We start from the raw sequence: 13,517 nt of genomic DNA on the forward strand, positions 1-13,517 counted from the left end.
TTGCCTGGGCAAAAGCCCAACTCTGTGGTCTAACTTACACTCGAAGCTTCCTGAGGACCGCGTGATATTAGGAGTCTACCTGAACATTCTCCTCCATCACTTATTCCCTTCTACCAGCTTCCTCTTCTTACAGCTTCCTCAGACTTCCCTATCCCACAATTCTTCAGTGAATCACTTGGAGAAGATTCTCATCAGTGCAAGAGCTAGTTTAGGACGAGAGTCATAAAACTAGTTCTTATTAGTTCCAAGACTAAGAAAAGGACAGTTATCCAACTTGTTCCAAATCACCACATTATTAAGAATAAAAACCCACAGTGAAACTGATCTGGGTCCTTTTTAAAGTCATGAAAGTTAGAACTAAAACAAGCAATTGTACACATAGGGAGATGGGTTTTCATGAGACCTCTTTGAACATTTAATAGTTTGACAAAATGAATATTAGGAAGCTGAAACATGGCTTTCTGATGGGTATGTGGTGCTAAGGAAATGAATGAAAAAGAGCAGTGATGGCTGAATGCATTCATAATATTCAATGAGCATATGTGAAAATACACCTTATAGTAGGAGGTGGGTGGAGAGTTGAGTATGAAGTATGATAAAAGGGGTGACTCATCAAGATGCTCTGTACTTATAAACTGATTTGTTGAAGAGAAACCCATTTGTACTACAACTTAAAAAAATTTTAAGGTACACATTCTTTTTTGTTTTATAGCCTCAGGGAAAATTAAATCTAAATTACTTTCTTTAGTATTCATGTAGGGCTGTTGAGCCTTAATTTTATTAGTTACTTCCTATGATTTGGTCTGTCATTATTTTAGACTACTACAAAGGATGCTAGTTTTTATTTTTGGTTTGTTTTTTTTTTTTTTTCCCCACACGTGCTGTTGTTGTTATAAAATACCACAGGGAATGGTGTTCCATGTATGCACTGAAAAATCATGGTTAATAATTCTAGTTTTATTTGTTCAGATGTCGCCTGTTAATGAAACCACATAATTGCTTTAAAGACTTTAATATACTTTTAAAGACTTCACATTTTTGAGGGCTAACTAAATGTTAATTTTTGGGGGCATTTGAACATTTTATTTGTTCATGTGCACGGAATATAGAAGTTTTCTCAGATAGCTTTTATTTTACATCTTTTCCCCCATAGATAAATTTATATGTCTGCGTAGATATTTAGCACTTTTTTGAGAATTACAAGTCATTATCCTTTAATATCAGTTCTGAAATAAATAGGAAAAATTATACTCCATGTTCTGTAGATATTTAGAACTTTTCTGAAACTTATAGGACATTTTTGCTTTACTTTCAGCTCTGAAATAAAGGCAAAAAGGTATTTCATGAACATTTGTAAAGATTGTTTCCAAGTTTTTCAAATAGTTTGCAATTTTGGTTTGAAGAAACATAAAATGCTTAAGATTTTGGACTGTACTTATTTGAAGTTCTGACTTGACTGCCTGGGGAAAATAATTTGCATCAGGTTTTCTAGGCATCCTGTTAATAGTACCTGGTTCATGGCTGGAAAAATATGATGCTCAAAGTTTATAAAGGTTACTACTTTGTATCTATTTTTATTTCTTAAGACTATAGAGATTAATGCCTTTCTGTTGAACTGTACTACTCACTTTTTTTTTTGAGCATGTCTTTTACTTTAGTATTTTAATTGATTGCAAGCTTACTTTAATCTGTAATTTAGTATCTTAGATAATTAGTATATTTGAAGGCTTTGGACTTACTAGATATTTCCTGATTATTGTTTATAAGGGGAGCTTAACTGTTTGAAAACATTTTTTAATTCTTATTCACATTAAAACTTTCACAAAGTATTGTCCTTGAATTCAGAAGAAAACAGACCTACATGAATTATCCCACATTTTAGAGCTTCAGAAAGTAAAATTTTAGTACTGGAAAAAATCAATTTAAAGTAAGCCATCAGAGACTTACCACTAAAATTTCAACCTGGAAGGAGCTTGCTTCTAATTACGTTTTGAGAAGTAAGCTTTTAATAGAAAGAAATACATTGCCATTTTCTTAATGTGTTCCTGATGTTTTATCCATTGAATTACAGGATCCATGACAGAATTCCATCCAACATTATTATTGTGGCACAAAGCACAAACAGGAAAAAAAATGAACTTCAGCTGTTTCAGTGAAAAATGTAAAAGTGTGATAGGATGGAAAGAATGCCCTTAGCCATTTTTTGTTAATTTAGACAAAATAAAACTATTAACCAGTTTTTTCATATTGTATGTGTATGTGTGAGCACATGTGTGCCAGTCCTGAGACTTGAACTCGGGGCTTGGTGTTGTCCCTGAGCGTTTGTGCTCAAAGCCAGCACTGTACTACTTGAGTTACATTTCTACTACTTGTGAGTTTGTGGCAATTAGAGAGAGGAGTCTCACGGATTTTTCTGCTTAGGCAAGATTTGAACTAAACTGTTCGCAGATCTCAGCCTCCTGTGAACCTAGGATTACAGGTGTCAGCCACTGGCTGACACTGGCGTTTTTGTTTTTTTTTAAAGTAAGGACAGTGTGTGAATACTTGTATCTTATAGTTTCATGTTTAATAATGACAGACATTTTTGGTGACTACTTAGTTATAGATTATAAAAGAGTGGGACTTCATTATGTTGTCATTAAATTTTCCTATATTGAGATTATTTAGTAAGTCTATGTTTTACATCAACGTATAGGTTACTATACACACACACATAATTTTGTGGCATATATATGTATGTGTATTTTTTTCCCAATATTGGGGTTTGAACTTAGGACCTCACATTTACTAGGTAGGCACTGAGCCATTCCCTGATTTATGTTTTTGACTTAGAAAATTAGAATGAAAGTGTACAGCAGAGAAGCTTTATGTATTAAATTTCTCTGATATTTGTTACCCATGAATGTTTCTTTGTATTCTAGTTATTTTTGTAAAACTAGAAAATAGAAATGTGAATTTTTTTTTTTTTTTTTGCCAGTCCTGGGCTTGAGCTCAGGGCCTGAGCACTGTCCTTGGACTTTCTCAAGGCTAGAGCTCTACCACTTGAGCCTCAGCACAACTTCCAGCTTTTTTGTATGTACGTGGTACCAAGGAATCGAACCCGGGTCTTCGCGCATGCTAGGCAAGCATTTTAATCACTAGGCCAAACTCCCAGCCCAAATGTGAATATTTTTTTGAACTGAAATTAATTCATTTTGATCATTGATAGATTATAAGATCTTTGAGGTATGCTTATTCACAGTCAAATGGAAAGGATTTGGAGTATAAGCAACTTCTTTCATCTGAGAAGTTTGTCTTGTTCTAAATTTATTTCAACAACATTGGCCCTTCTTTTATTGCACAGAACATTGTTAAAGCTGCTGGGCTAGATAGTAAACAGCAAAAAGGTTCTAATATACCACCCTTAATGGCCTGTAGCTGGTAGCATAAAGAATTCCAAGGATGTTATATAATTGGCAAATTACTTTGCTACACATTTTTTTTTCCAGTGCTGGGGATTTGAACTCTTGGCTTTGTGCTTGCTAAACAAGTGTTCTACCATCAAGCCACACTTCCAGCTCAGCAAATTATTTTGAAATAATGACTTCATGAGGGCCAGGAGTTTGGCCTAGTGGTTAAAGTGCTTGCCTAGCATGCATGAAGACCCGGGTTCGATTCCTTGGTACCACATACATAGAAAAAAGCCGGAAGTGGTGCTGAGGCTCAAGTGGTGGAGCTCTAGCCTTGAGAAAGTCCAAGGACAGTGCTCAGGCTCTGAGCTCAAGCCCAGGACTGGCAAAAAAATAAATAAATAAATAATGACTTCATGAAAACACTAATTCCAAAGTGTACTACAATGACAGTGCTAACTTATTATAACTGATTTTTATTTCATACAAGATTTAGAATTTTTTATTTCTTTATGGTATTCTGTGTAGTATGTCTATGGTAATATTTTTTAGAAAGCTGCTGGAGTGGCTGCAATCTAAACAAATTAGAAATTGTTTCTTTTATTCAGTTACAATTTTATTTTTTAATTAGGTGATGGAGTCATTGTAGAAGATGGGAAAACAAAGAAACCTCAGAAAGATGATGAAGAACAAATTGCTAAATACAGGCAGCTCTTGCAGGTTATTCAAGAAAAAGAAAAGAAAGGCAAAGAAAATGATATGGAAATGGAAATTAAGTGGGTTCCAGGTAAGGAATACATAAATAAATGTTTCATTGGTTTTCTTGATGGTATTGAAGGTATTTTAGATATAAAGGTAACTTTGGAAATATACTTTTTTTTTTTTTTACAGAAATACTTTGGTTAAATTAACATAGTATTTCATTCACTTTAGGAGTAGCATTTTAAACTCTTGGCAATTTACTATTTTTAATGAAATGATTTAATAATATAATTCATTTGCTTTAATTACAGTAATACTGTACCATATAAAGCAAGAAAGGTTTCTCAAAATATCTGGTCCCATAATCACTGTATTACTCTTTTCCTAATACTTTTCTTTCTTTGCAATGCTTATTTCATTTAACAATCCAGCTTACTCTTAACCACTAACTACAAATCACTTATGCAAGTAGATCTTTCCTGGTTTTAATTCCTGCATTGTTAGAACAGAGAGGGTTGAGTTGAAGCACCAAGTGTCTTTACTCCCATAGTTTCTACTTGTTTTTAGTTCATGAGATATCACTAATGCAAAATGCGTATAATAAGGTCTTCCAGCTCAGTTTTGCTGTAAATAGTCAAAGAAATATGGTATAGTACAATTAAAATGTTAATTAAAACAATGTCAAAGATAAACGAATAGTAAGGCTATAGAGATTGTTTTAAGGCATACATGGTATTTTTTTCAACAGCCCTTGGAAAGTCAGTATATGCTTTAATAAACAGTACTGTTTCTGAAGATTATTGCTTTTTACATCCAGTCCCTTTCTATCCTTGGGGAATTGATTCTGGGAACCCTCCTACTTCCTCCAGAAACCAAAACAGACACTCTAATGTCTTATACAAAATGGCTTTTTCTTTGCATGTAACTTACATGCCTCTTCTTATATAATTGAAATCATCTGTAGACTACTAGTAATATCTTGTACAATGTAAGGGCTTTGCACAGAGTGGTCATACTGTATGTTTAAAGGCTAATGACATAAAAAAGTCTGCATGTTCAGTTCAGGTGCATATTGTTATTTTTTTCTTTTTTAATTTATTATTATTATAAAAGTGATACATGGGGAGGTTACAGGTACATACATCAGATATGTAACAAAATAAAACAAAACAAAACAAAAAAAATCCCATGGTGATTTTTTGTTTGTTTGTTTGTTAGTTTTTTGATCGTAGGGCTGGGACTCTGGGCCTGCACACTGTCCCTGAGCATTTCAGCTCAAGGCTACTGCCCTACCCCTGGGCCTGGGTATTGTCCCTGAGCTGTTCAACTCAAGTCTACCTCCCTATCCCTTCCTGTTTTCTAGAGGTTAATTGGAGATGTTTCATGGTCTTTAGTGCCCTTTAGTGCCCGGGCTGGCTTTGAACTGCAATCCTCAGATCTCAGCCTCCTGAATAGCTAAGGTTTCCGGTGTGAGTCACCACACCCTGCTGTTTTGTTTTTTAGTCGCTAGTTTGTAGCAGGTATGGATATAGAATCCTTGGATACAAGTTTTTGTTCCTGTGTTAGTGAGGAATTTTGATCTGTAGTTTTATTGTAATGTTCTAGCTGTTAGGGTAATGTGGGCATGGAGTGAATTGGAAATTGTTCCTTCTATTTAATGGCACATTTTTGTCTTGATTTTTTTCTAATTTTTTTTGTTGTTTCATATGAGGTTTGAACATGGCCTTATACTTGAGCCATGTCTCCAGCCCTTTTTTGCTTTAGTTATCTTGAAAATAGACTCTTAATAGTTCACAACTGTAACTTAGCTATGCAAGAAGCTAAAATCTGATTGTAGTTCAAAGCCAGCCTGGGCAAGAAAATCCATGAGACTCTATGTCTAGCCACCACAAAACCAGAAGTGGAGCTGTTGTTAACATTGTAGAGCACTGTTCCTGAGCACTCAGGCCCTAAGTTCAAAAACTAGGACTGGCACGAGAAAAAATAAAAATCCTGAGTTTTTGCCCAGGGCTGGCCTCAGGTTACCAGTCTTCTTACCTATAACCTTCCTTGTAACTGGGGTGGCAGATATATGCCATCATGCCAGGCTTATTGATTGAGATAGAGATCTAGCTCACTTCTTGCCCAGGATAACCTTAAGCTCTGATCCTCCCAATCTCCATCTCCTGAGTAGCTGGAATTGTATGGGCAATCCAGCGTGCTCAGCATCTCATCTTGATGTTTTAATTTGAAGTTGGAATGTTACTATTACATAGAATATTTAGAAATGAAATATTATCACTTGTAATTTTACTATTTATGTTTTACCACTGTTTTGGTAGGTTGTGGGGTTTTTTGCCATTTTGCTGTTGTTTGAATATTTAGTTGTATTTTAGTCTTTCACTACAGTAGACTCATGGCCTTAAAAACAAATAGTTTCCAAACCCACAAATATCAGTCCTTCCTTAGATCTTTCACTTTTATCCTCAGCCAAGTAATTGGCTGGCTTGGGGTGGTGGGGGGGAGGCTTTTAACTTTAAAAAACTATTTTTGAACAAAAATGCCTTCCCTTTCTAGAAATACTTTTACATACTTAAGTATGTAACCATGCCATGGGTAGAAGCAAAAATATATAGGCAGTCAGGACTACTACTATTCTACAACTTCCTCACTAGGTAACTTTACCTCTTTGCACTGATTCAGCTTGTGATTCCTTCATCATTGGTTAAAAACTATCAGTGTCCCTGGGCGCTAATGGCTCACATCTATAATCCTAGCTATTCAGGAGGCTGAGATCTGAGGATCATAGGTCAAAGCCAGCCCAGACATGAAAGTCCATGAGACTCCAGTTAACCAGAAAACAAAGTGGAGCTGGGCTCAAAGTTGGTTAAGCAAAATGACTTCAGCAATAGTGGCCAGGCCAGGGGTTTAAGCCCCAAGACCAACAAAATACAGCCAGTGTCAATATCTTAATTGTTAAGTCTCACATGACAAGTGTCTCAGATACTATAAAGTGTCTAGGATGCTTTTTCTGTATCTTGAATTATTTTCATAGACTAGCTTCCTAAAAATAGAAATGCTAAGAAAAAGCCCAGCATGCACAAAGCCTTATATTTGATTCCTTAGTAGTGCTATGGCTCAAATGGTACAGTGCTAGCCTAGGCCCTGAGTTCAAACCCCAGGACAGGCAAAAAAAAAAAAAAAAAAGAGAGTGAGAGAAGCCAGGAGTTTGGCCTTGTGGTAGAATGCTTGCCTAGCATGCACGAAGACCCAGGTTTGATTCCTCAGTACCACATATGTTTAAAAAAGAAAAGAAGAAGAAAGAAAGAAAGAAAGAAAGAAAGAAAGAAAGAAAGAAAGAAAGAAAGAAAGAAAGAAAGAAAGAAAAGAAAAGAAAAGAAAAGAAAAGAAAGGAGTTTTCAGTAATAATTACCTTGAACTACTGAACTTTTCTGGTGCTTTACTTCACTCAGCCACAGAGGGTCAGTATGGGTTCTTCATATTCTATCATTCATTGATTCTTTCTATGACTTGAATCGCCAAAACACCAAACTTTTCAGAAAAATAAAGCCACTAAGTCACTATTCCTTGTTTTAAGTGTGGTTTGCTTTGATTTTTGGTGTCTGTTCCTCCTCTCCTCCCAGCTTCATGATTTCATCTTGACTCTTCAATCTTCCTTTGGGAAGTTTACATGCATAGACATGTTTTATCCATTGTTTTTAGTTTTTACTCAGAAACTTTGTTTTTCAATCAGTTGTGCATTCATTTTGTTAGACAGCTCCATTCCAGACATTTAATTTTCAGACATCTCAGACCTGTTCACTATTTACTTTTGGCTATATCTCTGTTTCCATCTATTGCCAATGTGCTCACTATTTGAAATATATTCACAAAATGGTTTTTTGGTTGGAACTTTTAAAATAACCAGATGTTTGAAATTTTGAGTTGAGTTGAGAGGATTAAATGGAAAAACCTAAACTTAAAAATTCACTAAAAGAATTTTGAGCTTGCTTCCTATTTTGAAGCTGAGGAGGATATATCAAGTCAGTGTACCGTCATAATTTGTACAAAGCCACACAGCTCTTAAGTGGCTAGATGTTTAAAACTTAAAGTGTGTTCCTTCTTTGAATCATCAACAGGTTGGTTGTGACGGCTTTATAAGGTAATAAGCTGAAACTTCACACTGTGCAAAATAAAAATTGAATCATGTATGTCATGTATCATAAAAGTGAGAAGCTTCTAGGGTTATCTGAAAGTATTGCTATTTTCTCCATAGAGTTGGTAGAAATTTTCTCGTTTTCTGGATTACTAAAAGATTTCATTCTTGTGTGATGATTTTGTTTTTGTTTTTTCATAAATATTTTTCCAAAAGCTCTTGAAAAGGATTGAAAGTGAAACCTAAAGATAATTTTACACTAGTGGTTTAAGGAAGGTACTAAAAGATCTTAAGACATTTCAAGTTAATTGTGTACCTCTTTTTTCCCCCCTTGTATCTCTCCTTTTCTACCTCCATCCCTCCTCTATAATCCCAGTTAAGGACCTTTGGTTTCAAGGATCTAGAGTGAATCTTCTAATGCAGTCCTCCTCTGCACATGTATCATAACACCAGGTGTCTCTGTGGCCCCTGCATCCAGGCATAGGACTTTTCTTTGACTTTGCCTTAGAGTTGGAATCTGCTCAAAGTCAGCTCAAAAAGAGAGAGTTTGCTATATAGATTGTTTTCCCAGAGGCCACAGCTATGTTGATTTGTTTGAAGTCATGAATTCTTTAGTCTTTAAAGCAGAATTTTTGCCTGTTTTATTTGTGGTTGTACCACATCATCATTCTATCTATATATACTGACTGCCTGGATAGCAGTCTATGACTTTTCTTCACACATGTTTCATATGTTTCTTTTGACAGAATTCACTCAGATTACTTGCTTGAACCGTTTTGCTACTGCTGACCTTTTTTCCTCCTAAAATTGAAGAGTCATATAACCTATAAATTTTCCTAATTTAATACATCAATTTTTAGAGACTATTTTACACAAATGCATATAGTTGATAATCTTATTTTGCTTTCTTATTTCATTTATTTTTATGTGTTTTCAAGTAAACTTTATATAAAATCATAAGGTCTTTCTCACATTTCATTCTTCCTATTTGCTAATTTATAAATAATTACTGGTGTTATACTTTAGGTACTTTACAGTGTTATAACCTTTTAATGGCCTTTGAAAGGGTTCTATTAATTTGTGATGCTGAGGCAGTTTTTTTTAATTTTTTAAGACTCAGAAATATTGATAAAATTAAACCTAAAACCAATCTAGTTTCAATAATAGGTTTAGGTTCTGAAGCCATGTAAAGGCTAGGGCATAAATGCTTCTGTGTTGATCTTATTTTACTCTAGGATTATATACTACATTCCTGTGCACTGAAGAAAACTACTGTCTTTCTCAGTTTTTTGTTTCATTTTTAATGGGTAAGCTATTGTAGACAATTGCTCACCGGCTGAGCTGATAAAAAGTTATATGACTTGAACTGGTGTCTTGGTGAATTTAATTTGCTAATTTCCTGTGGGAGAAACCTTGTGTTCTTTCTACATTGACATTTGCCAGATATAATCTACTGGCAGAAGGGAGTATGAGGGTACTTTCCTTTCTCACTTTAATCTTTGTCAAGAGTGAGTGGAATAACGCATCAAGTGAAGATTAAAACACATGCCCTTTGTTTAATATATCCTTAGTTCCATCAGCATATAGAACTTTTATCTGTAAAATTATTTGGCATGAACTTGAAGATCTGATCAATGTATGCCCAAAGATTAAGTACTACTACTTTGACATGGATCAGTTCCTTTATATATTTGGAATGATGTGCCTTGGTAGTGAATTGAAGCATGTAGCTGGAAAGAATAAGCTTCCTTAGGAATGGACTTACATAACAAGGAAAGCTTTTCTGTTTCGTAATCAAACTTTTCTAAGCATTGTTACTTTAGATTTGTTTTAAAACATATTTTTAGTTGATCTTCCTATTAGGAAATTAAAGGGATTGTTAAGTAATTTATTTAGATACATAATTTCAATTCAGAAGAATTACATTTTAAAATACCCTACATAGAAGGGAAGGTTAATATACTTGTGTGCCAACCATGTGCCAAGAGTTATGTTAGCTTCTCTATATGCAATATTACAATAAATTCTACAAAGTGGTTAGTACTGTGTTTTGCAGAAGAGAAAACTGAAGCACATACCTTCTCAAGATCAAAAAGCTGGGAAAGAGAGGCCGGGAGTTTGGCCTAGTGGTAGAGTGCTTGCCTAGCATGCACAAAGACCCGGGTTTGATTCCTCGGTACCACATACATAGAAAAAAAAAAAAGCTGGAAGTGTTGCTGAGGCTCAAGTGGTAGAGCTCTAGCCTTGAGAAAGTCCAAGGACAGTGCTCAGGCCCTGAGCCCAAGCCCAGGACTGGCAAAAAATAATAATAATAAAAAAAATACATAAATAAAGAGAGACTTCTCAAGAAGAAATAAGAATAGTCAGAATAGTCAGTAGGTACATGAAGAGATGTTCAACATGTAGGGCCATAAAAGAATTGCAAATCAAAATAACATTGAGATTCTACTTCACCCAGTTAGAATGGCCATTATCAAGACAATAATAACAGAAGCTTGTGGGGATTTGGCCAAAAGGCAATACTACTACACTGTTTGTGTACACTTGTTCAACCACTCTGGAAAGCAGTATGGAGGTTTCTCAAAAGACTAAAAACATAGAGCTCTTCCTCTCCCACTCCCAGGTATTTTTCCAAATGATCACAAACAAGACCACACTAAAGTTAACCAGTACATGTCCACTGTAACATTATTTACCATAGCTAAAATATGGAACCAACCCTGATGTCCCTCAGTAGATGAGAAGATCAAGAAAATGTGATATATATACATAATGGAATTCTATGTTTTCATCAGAACCCTTGACATTGCCCCATTTGTAAGGAAATGAAAAGACTTGGAAAAAATTATGTATAAACACATATATATAAACTCATTTATATACACATATGAGTTTGTGTATATATATATACACAATGTCTACATATACAATATATATACACAATATATATATATTGTGTGTGTATATATATATATATGTATATGTATATATTCTTGATGAAGAAAAGGTGTAAATTGTAGCCAGAAAAATGTTGTTCGAATGTAGATATAAACGTCTGAAAATGTTAGACTACTGGGGAAATAGAAGTGTATTTCATTTCCTTTTATTTTCATAACAAGGAATTTTTTCCAGTCTTGAAACTTGAATTCAGGGCCTGGGCATTGTCCCTGAACTTTTTTTGCTAAAGCCTATCACTCTGCCACTTGAGCCATAGAGCCACCTCTAACCTTTACTGTTTTTATATGGTACTGAAGAATTGAACCCAGGGCTTCATTCTTGCTAAGTAAGCACTCTACCACTGAGCCACATTAATAGGCCCAACAAGGAAAAAATGTTTTAATTGGCTTAGAAATGTCATTTTTATTGCATCAGCCTTATCTTATCCTTACATATTCATAGTTTCCATGGTCAGAAGCTCTCCCAGTAGGAAAGCAAGTTAGACATCCCTGAGCTTCCTGAATTTCAAACCAGCAGCTTACTGGTTCCCTTCACAAATATACGGCTTAAGACCTATTCAGCACAAAAGTGTAATAGCAATAAAAGTTTAGAGGTTAATGTATCATGAAAAGGGCCTTGAGAGCTTACACTCAAATAACCTGGATTTTACTTACCATTTGGTGAGGAAGAAATGACTAACGCCAACTGAACACAAAAAGTAAACATTCACTGACTTATCTTTAAAATTTTTATAATTTATTGTGCAAAAATCATAGATTACTCCATTGAGAAAAAAGTACTGAAACAGTCATCTGTGTACTCACAGATTTTCATCAATGTTTACAGTCCCTATTGTCTCCCAACAGTATTTACCTCATTTTGTGTTCATCATTCCATTTCTTCTCTATAGTTTTACCACAAACACATCTTCCTAAATAGTCTGTATTTGTTTTTGTTAGTTCTGAGCCTTATAAAAGCAGATATTCTTTTGATATTTGCTTTTGCTATTTAAGCATTGTGTTTTTGATAATTAGCTGGATATATACCCTCAGATATGATTTATTTGTTTTCATTTATACATAGGAATTTTTATTTTATCACAACATCTACTTGAGTCTAATGTCAATTTTTGTAGCATATTACTATTATAATAAACAGCACTTTTCAAACTGTTTTTGTCTTTTTAGCCTTATATACATATATGAAGAATTTCTTTGTATGTGTATATATAGAGAGAGAATTTCTTGATTGTACAGTGTGCTCATAATTACTTCTAAAAGATAACCATTTTTTCCCAAAAGCTTCCATTCTTGTATTCTGCCTAGTACTTTGTAAGCTGTCTTAGTTCTTCAGCTTCACCCTTAATTTCATTGGGCTTGTTTCACACCACCAGTTTCAGCTTTTTCTGGAAATAAGGTTTGTCTTTTATCTTGTCTTTTTATGGAAGTCCTGTGTGATAAGTGTGCTACTCTCTCACACTGTGTTTGACTATTCATGTTTCCCATACAGTTTGAGCCTATACAACTTGCTGGGTAATTTCTTCAATTCTGATTTTTATTTCTATTCGTGTTGATAATTTAATTTTATTGGCAAGGTGATCTACAGAAGGGTTACAGTTACGTCCATAAGATAGTGAGTTCATTTGTTGTCCAGCATCATTACCTCCTTCCTCGTTTTTCTCCCACTTTTTCCCCCCAATCTCCCCTCCCAAGTTGTAAAGTTCATTTCCAGCATAATGTCTTGTGAGTATAGCAATTGCATTGGTTTGCCCTTTGTTGTTTTTCTCACCATTTTGTTCTGTCTACTATGCTGTTTAACTTAGCCATTGACTTAATTTCAATTACATTTTGTTTATAATTATTTTTTATACTCTGATCTGTTAATTTCCTCTTTTTTTAATTTCCTCTTTTTTTATTTTAATCAGTTGTGAGGCTTGAACTTGGGACCTTGAGTACTGTCCTTGAGTTTCTTTCTTTTTCTTTTTTTTTTTGTAGGTCATGGAGCTTGAACTCTGGCCCAGGCATTGTCTCTACTGCCCTACCCCTGAGCCACAGCCCCACTTCCCATTTTCTAGTAATTAATTGGAGATAAGAATCTCACCTTTAGTGCCTGGGCTGGCTTTGAACTGAGATCCTCAGATGTCAGCTTCCTGAGTAGCTAGGATTACAGGTGTGAGCCACCATGCCATTTCTTTTTACTCAGGGCTAGTGTTCTGCCACTTGAGTCACAGCTCCACTTCTGGGTTTTTGGTATTTTAATGGAGATAAAAAGTCTCACAGACTTGCCTGTCCAGACTATCTTTGAACTGCAGTCCTTAGAGTAGCTAGGATTATAGGCATAATCTACCAGTGCTC

General features: G+C 34.9%; 1 protein-coding gene across 2 annotated transcripts in view; it reads left to right on the plus strand.

The window, feature by feature from the left end:
• Esf1 (ESF1 nucleolar pre-rRNA processing protein) overlaps positions 1-13,517 on the plus strand; it is a 53,353-nt gene that overhangs the window by 17,101 nt on the left and 22,735 nt on the right. For both annotated transcript variants that reach the window (XM_090351973.1, XM_090351974.1), the window contains exon 9: positions 4,021-4,176. In XM_090351973.1, the coding sequence (XP_090208099.1) occupies positions 4,021-4,176 (156 nt within the window). The remainder of the gene's footprint in view (positions 1-4,020; positions 4,177-13,517) is intronic.

The sequence above is a fragment of the Megascapheus bottae genome, chromosome 18, assembly GCF_031878675.1.
Source record: "Megascapheus bottae isolate mThoBot1 chromosome 18, mThoBot2.hap1, whole genome shotgun sequence".
Taxonomy (NCBI): Eukaryota; Metazoa; Chordata; class Mammalia; order Rodentia; family Geomyidae; genus Megascapheus; species Megascapheus bottae.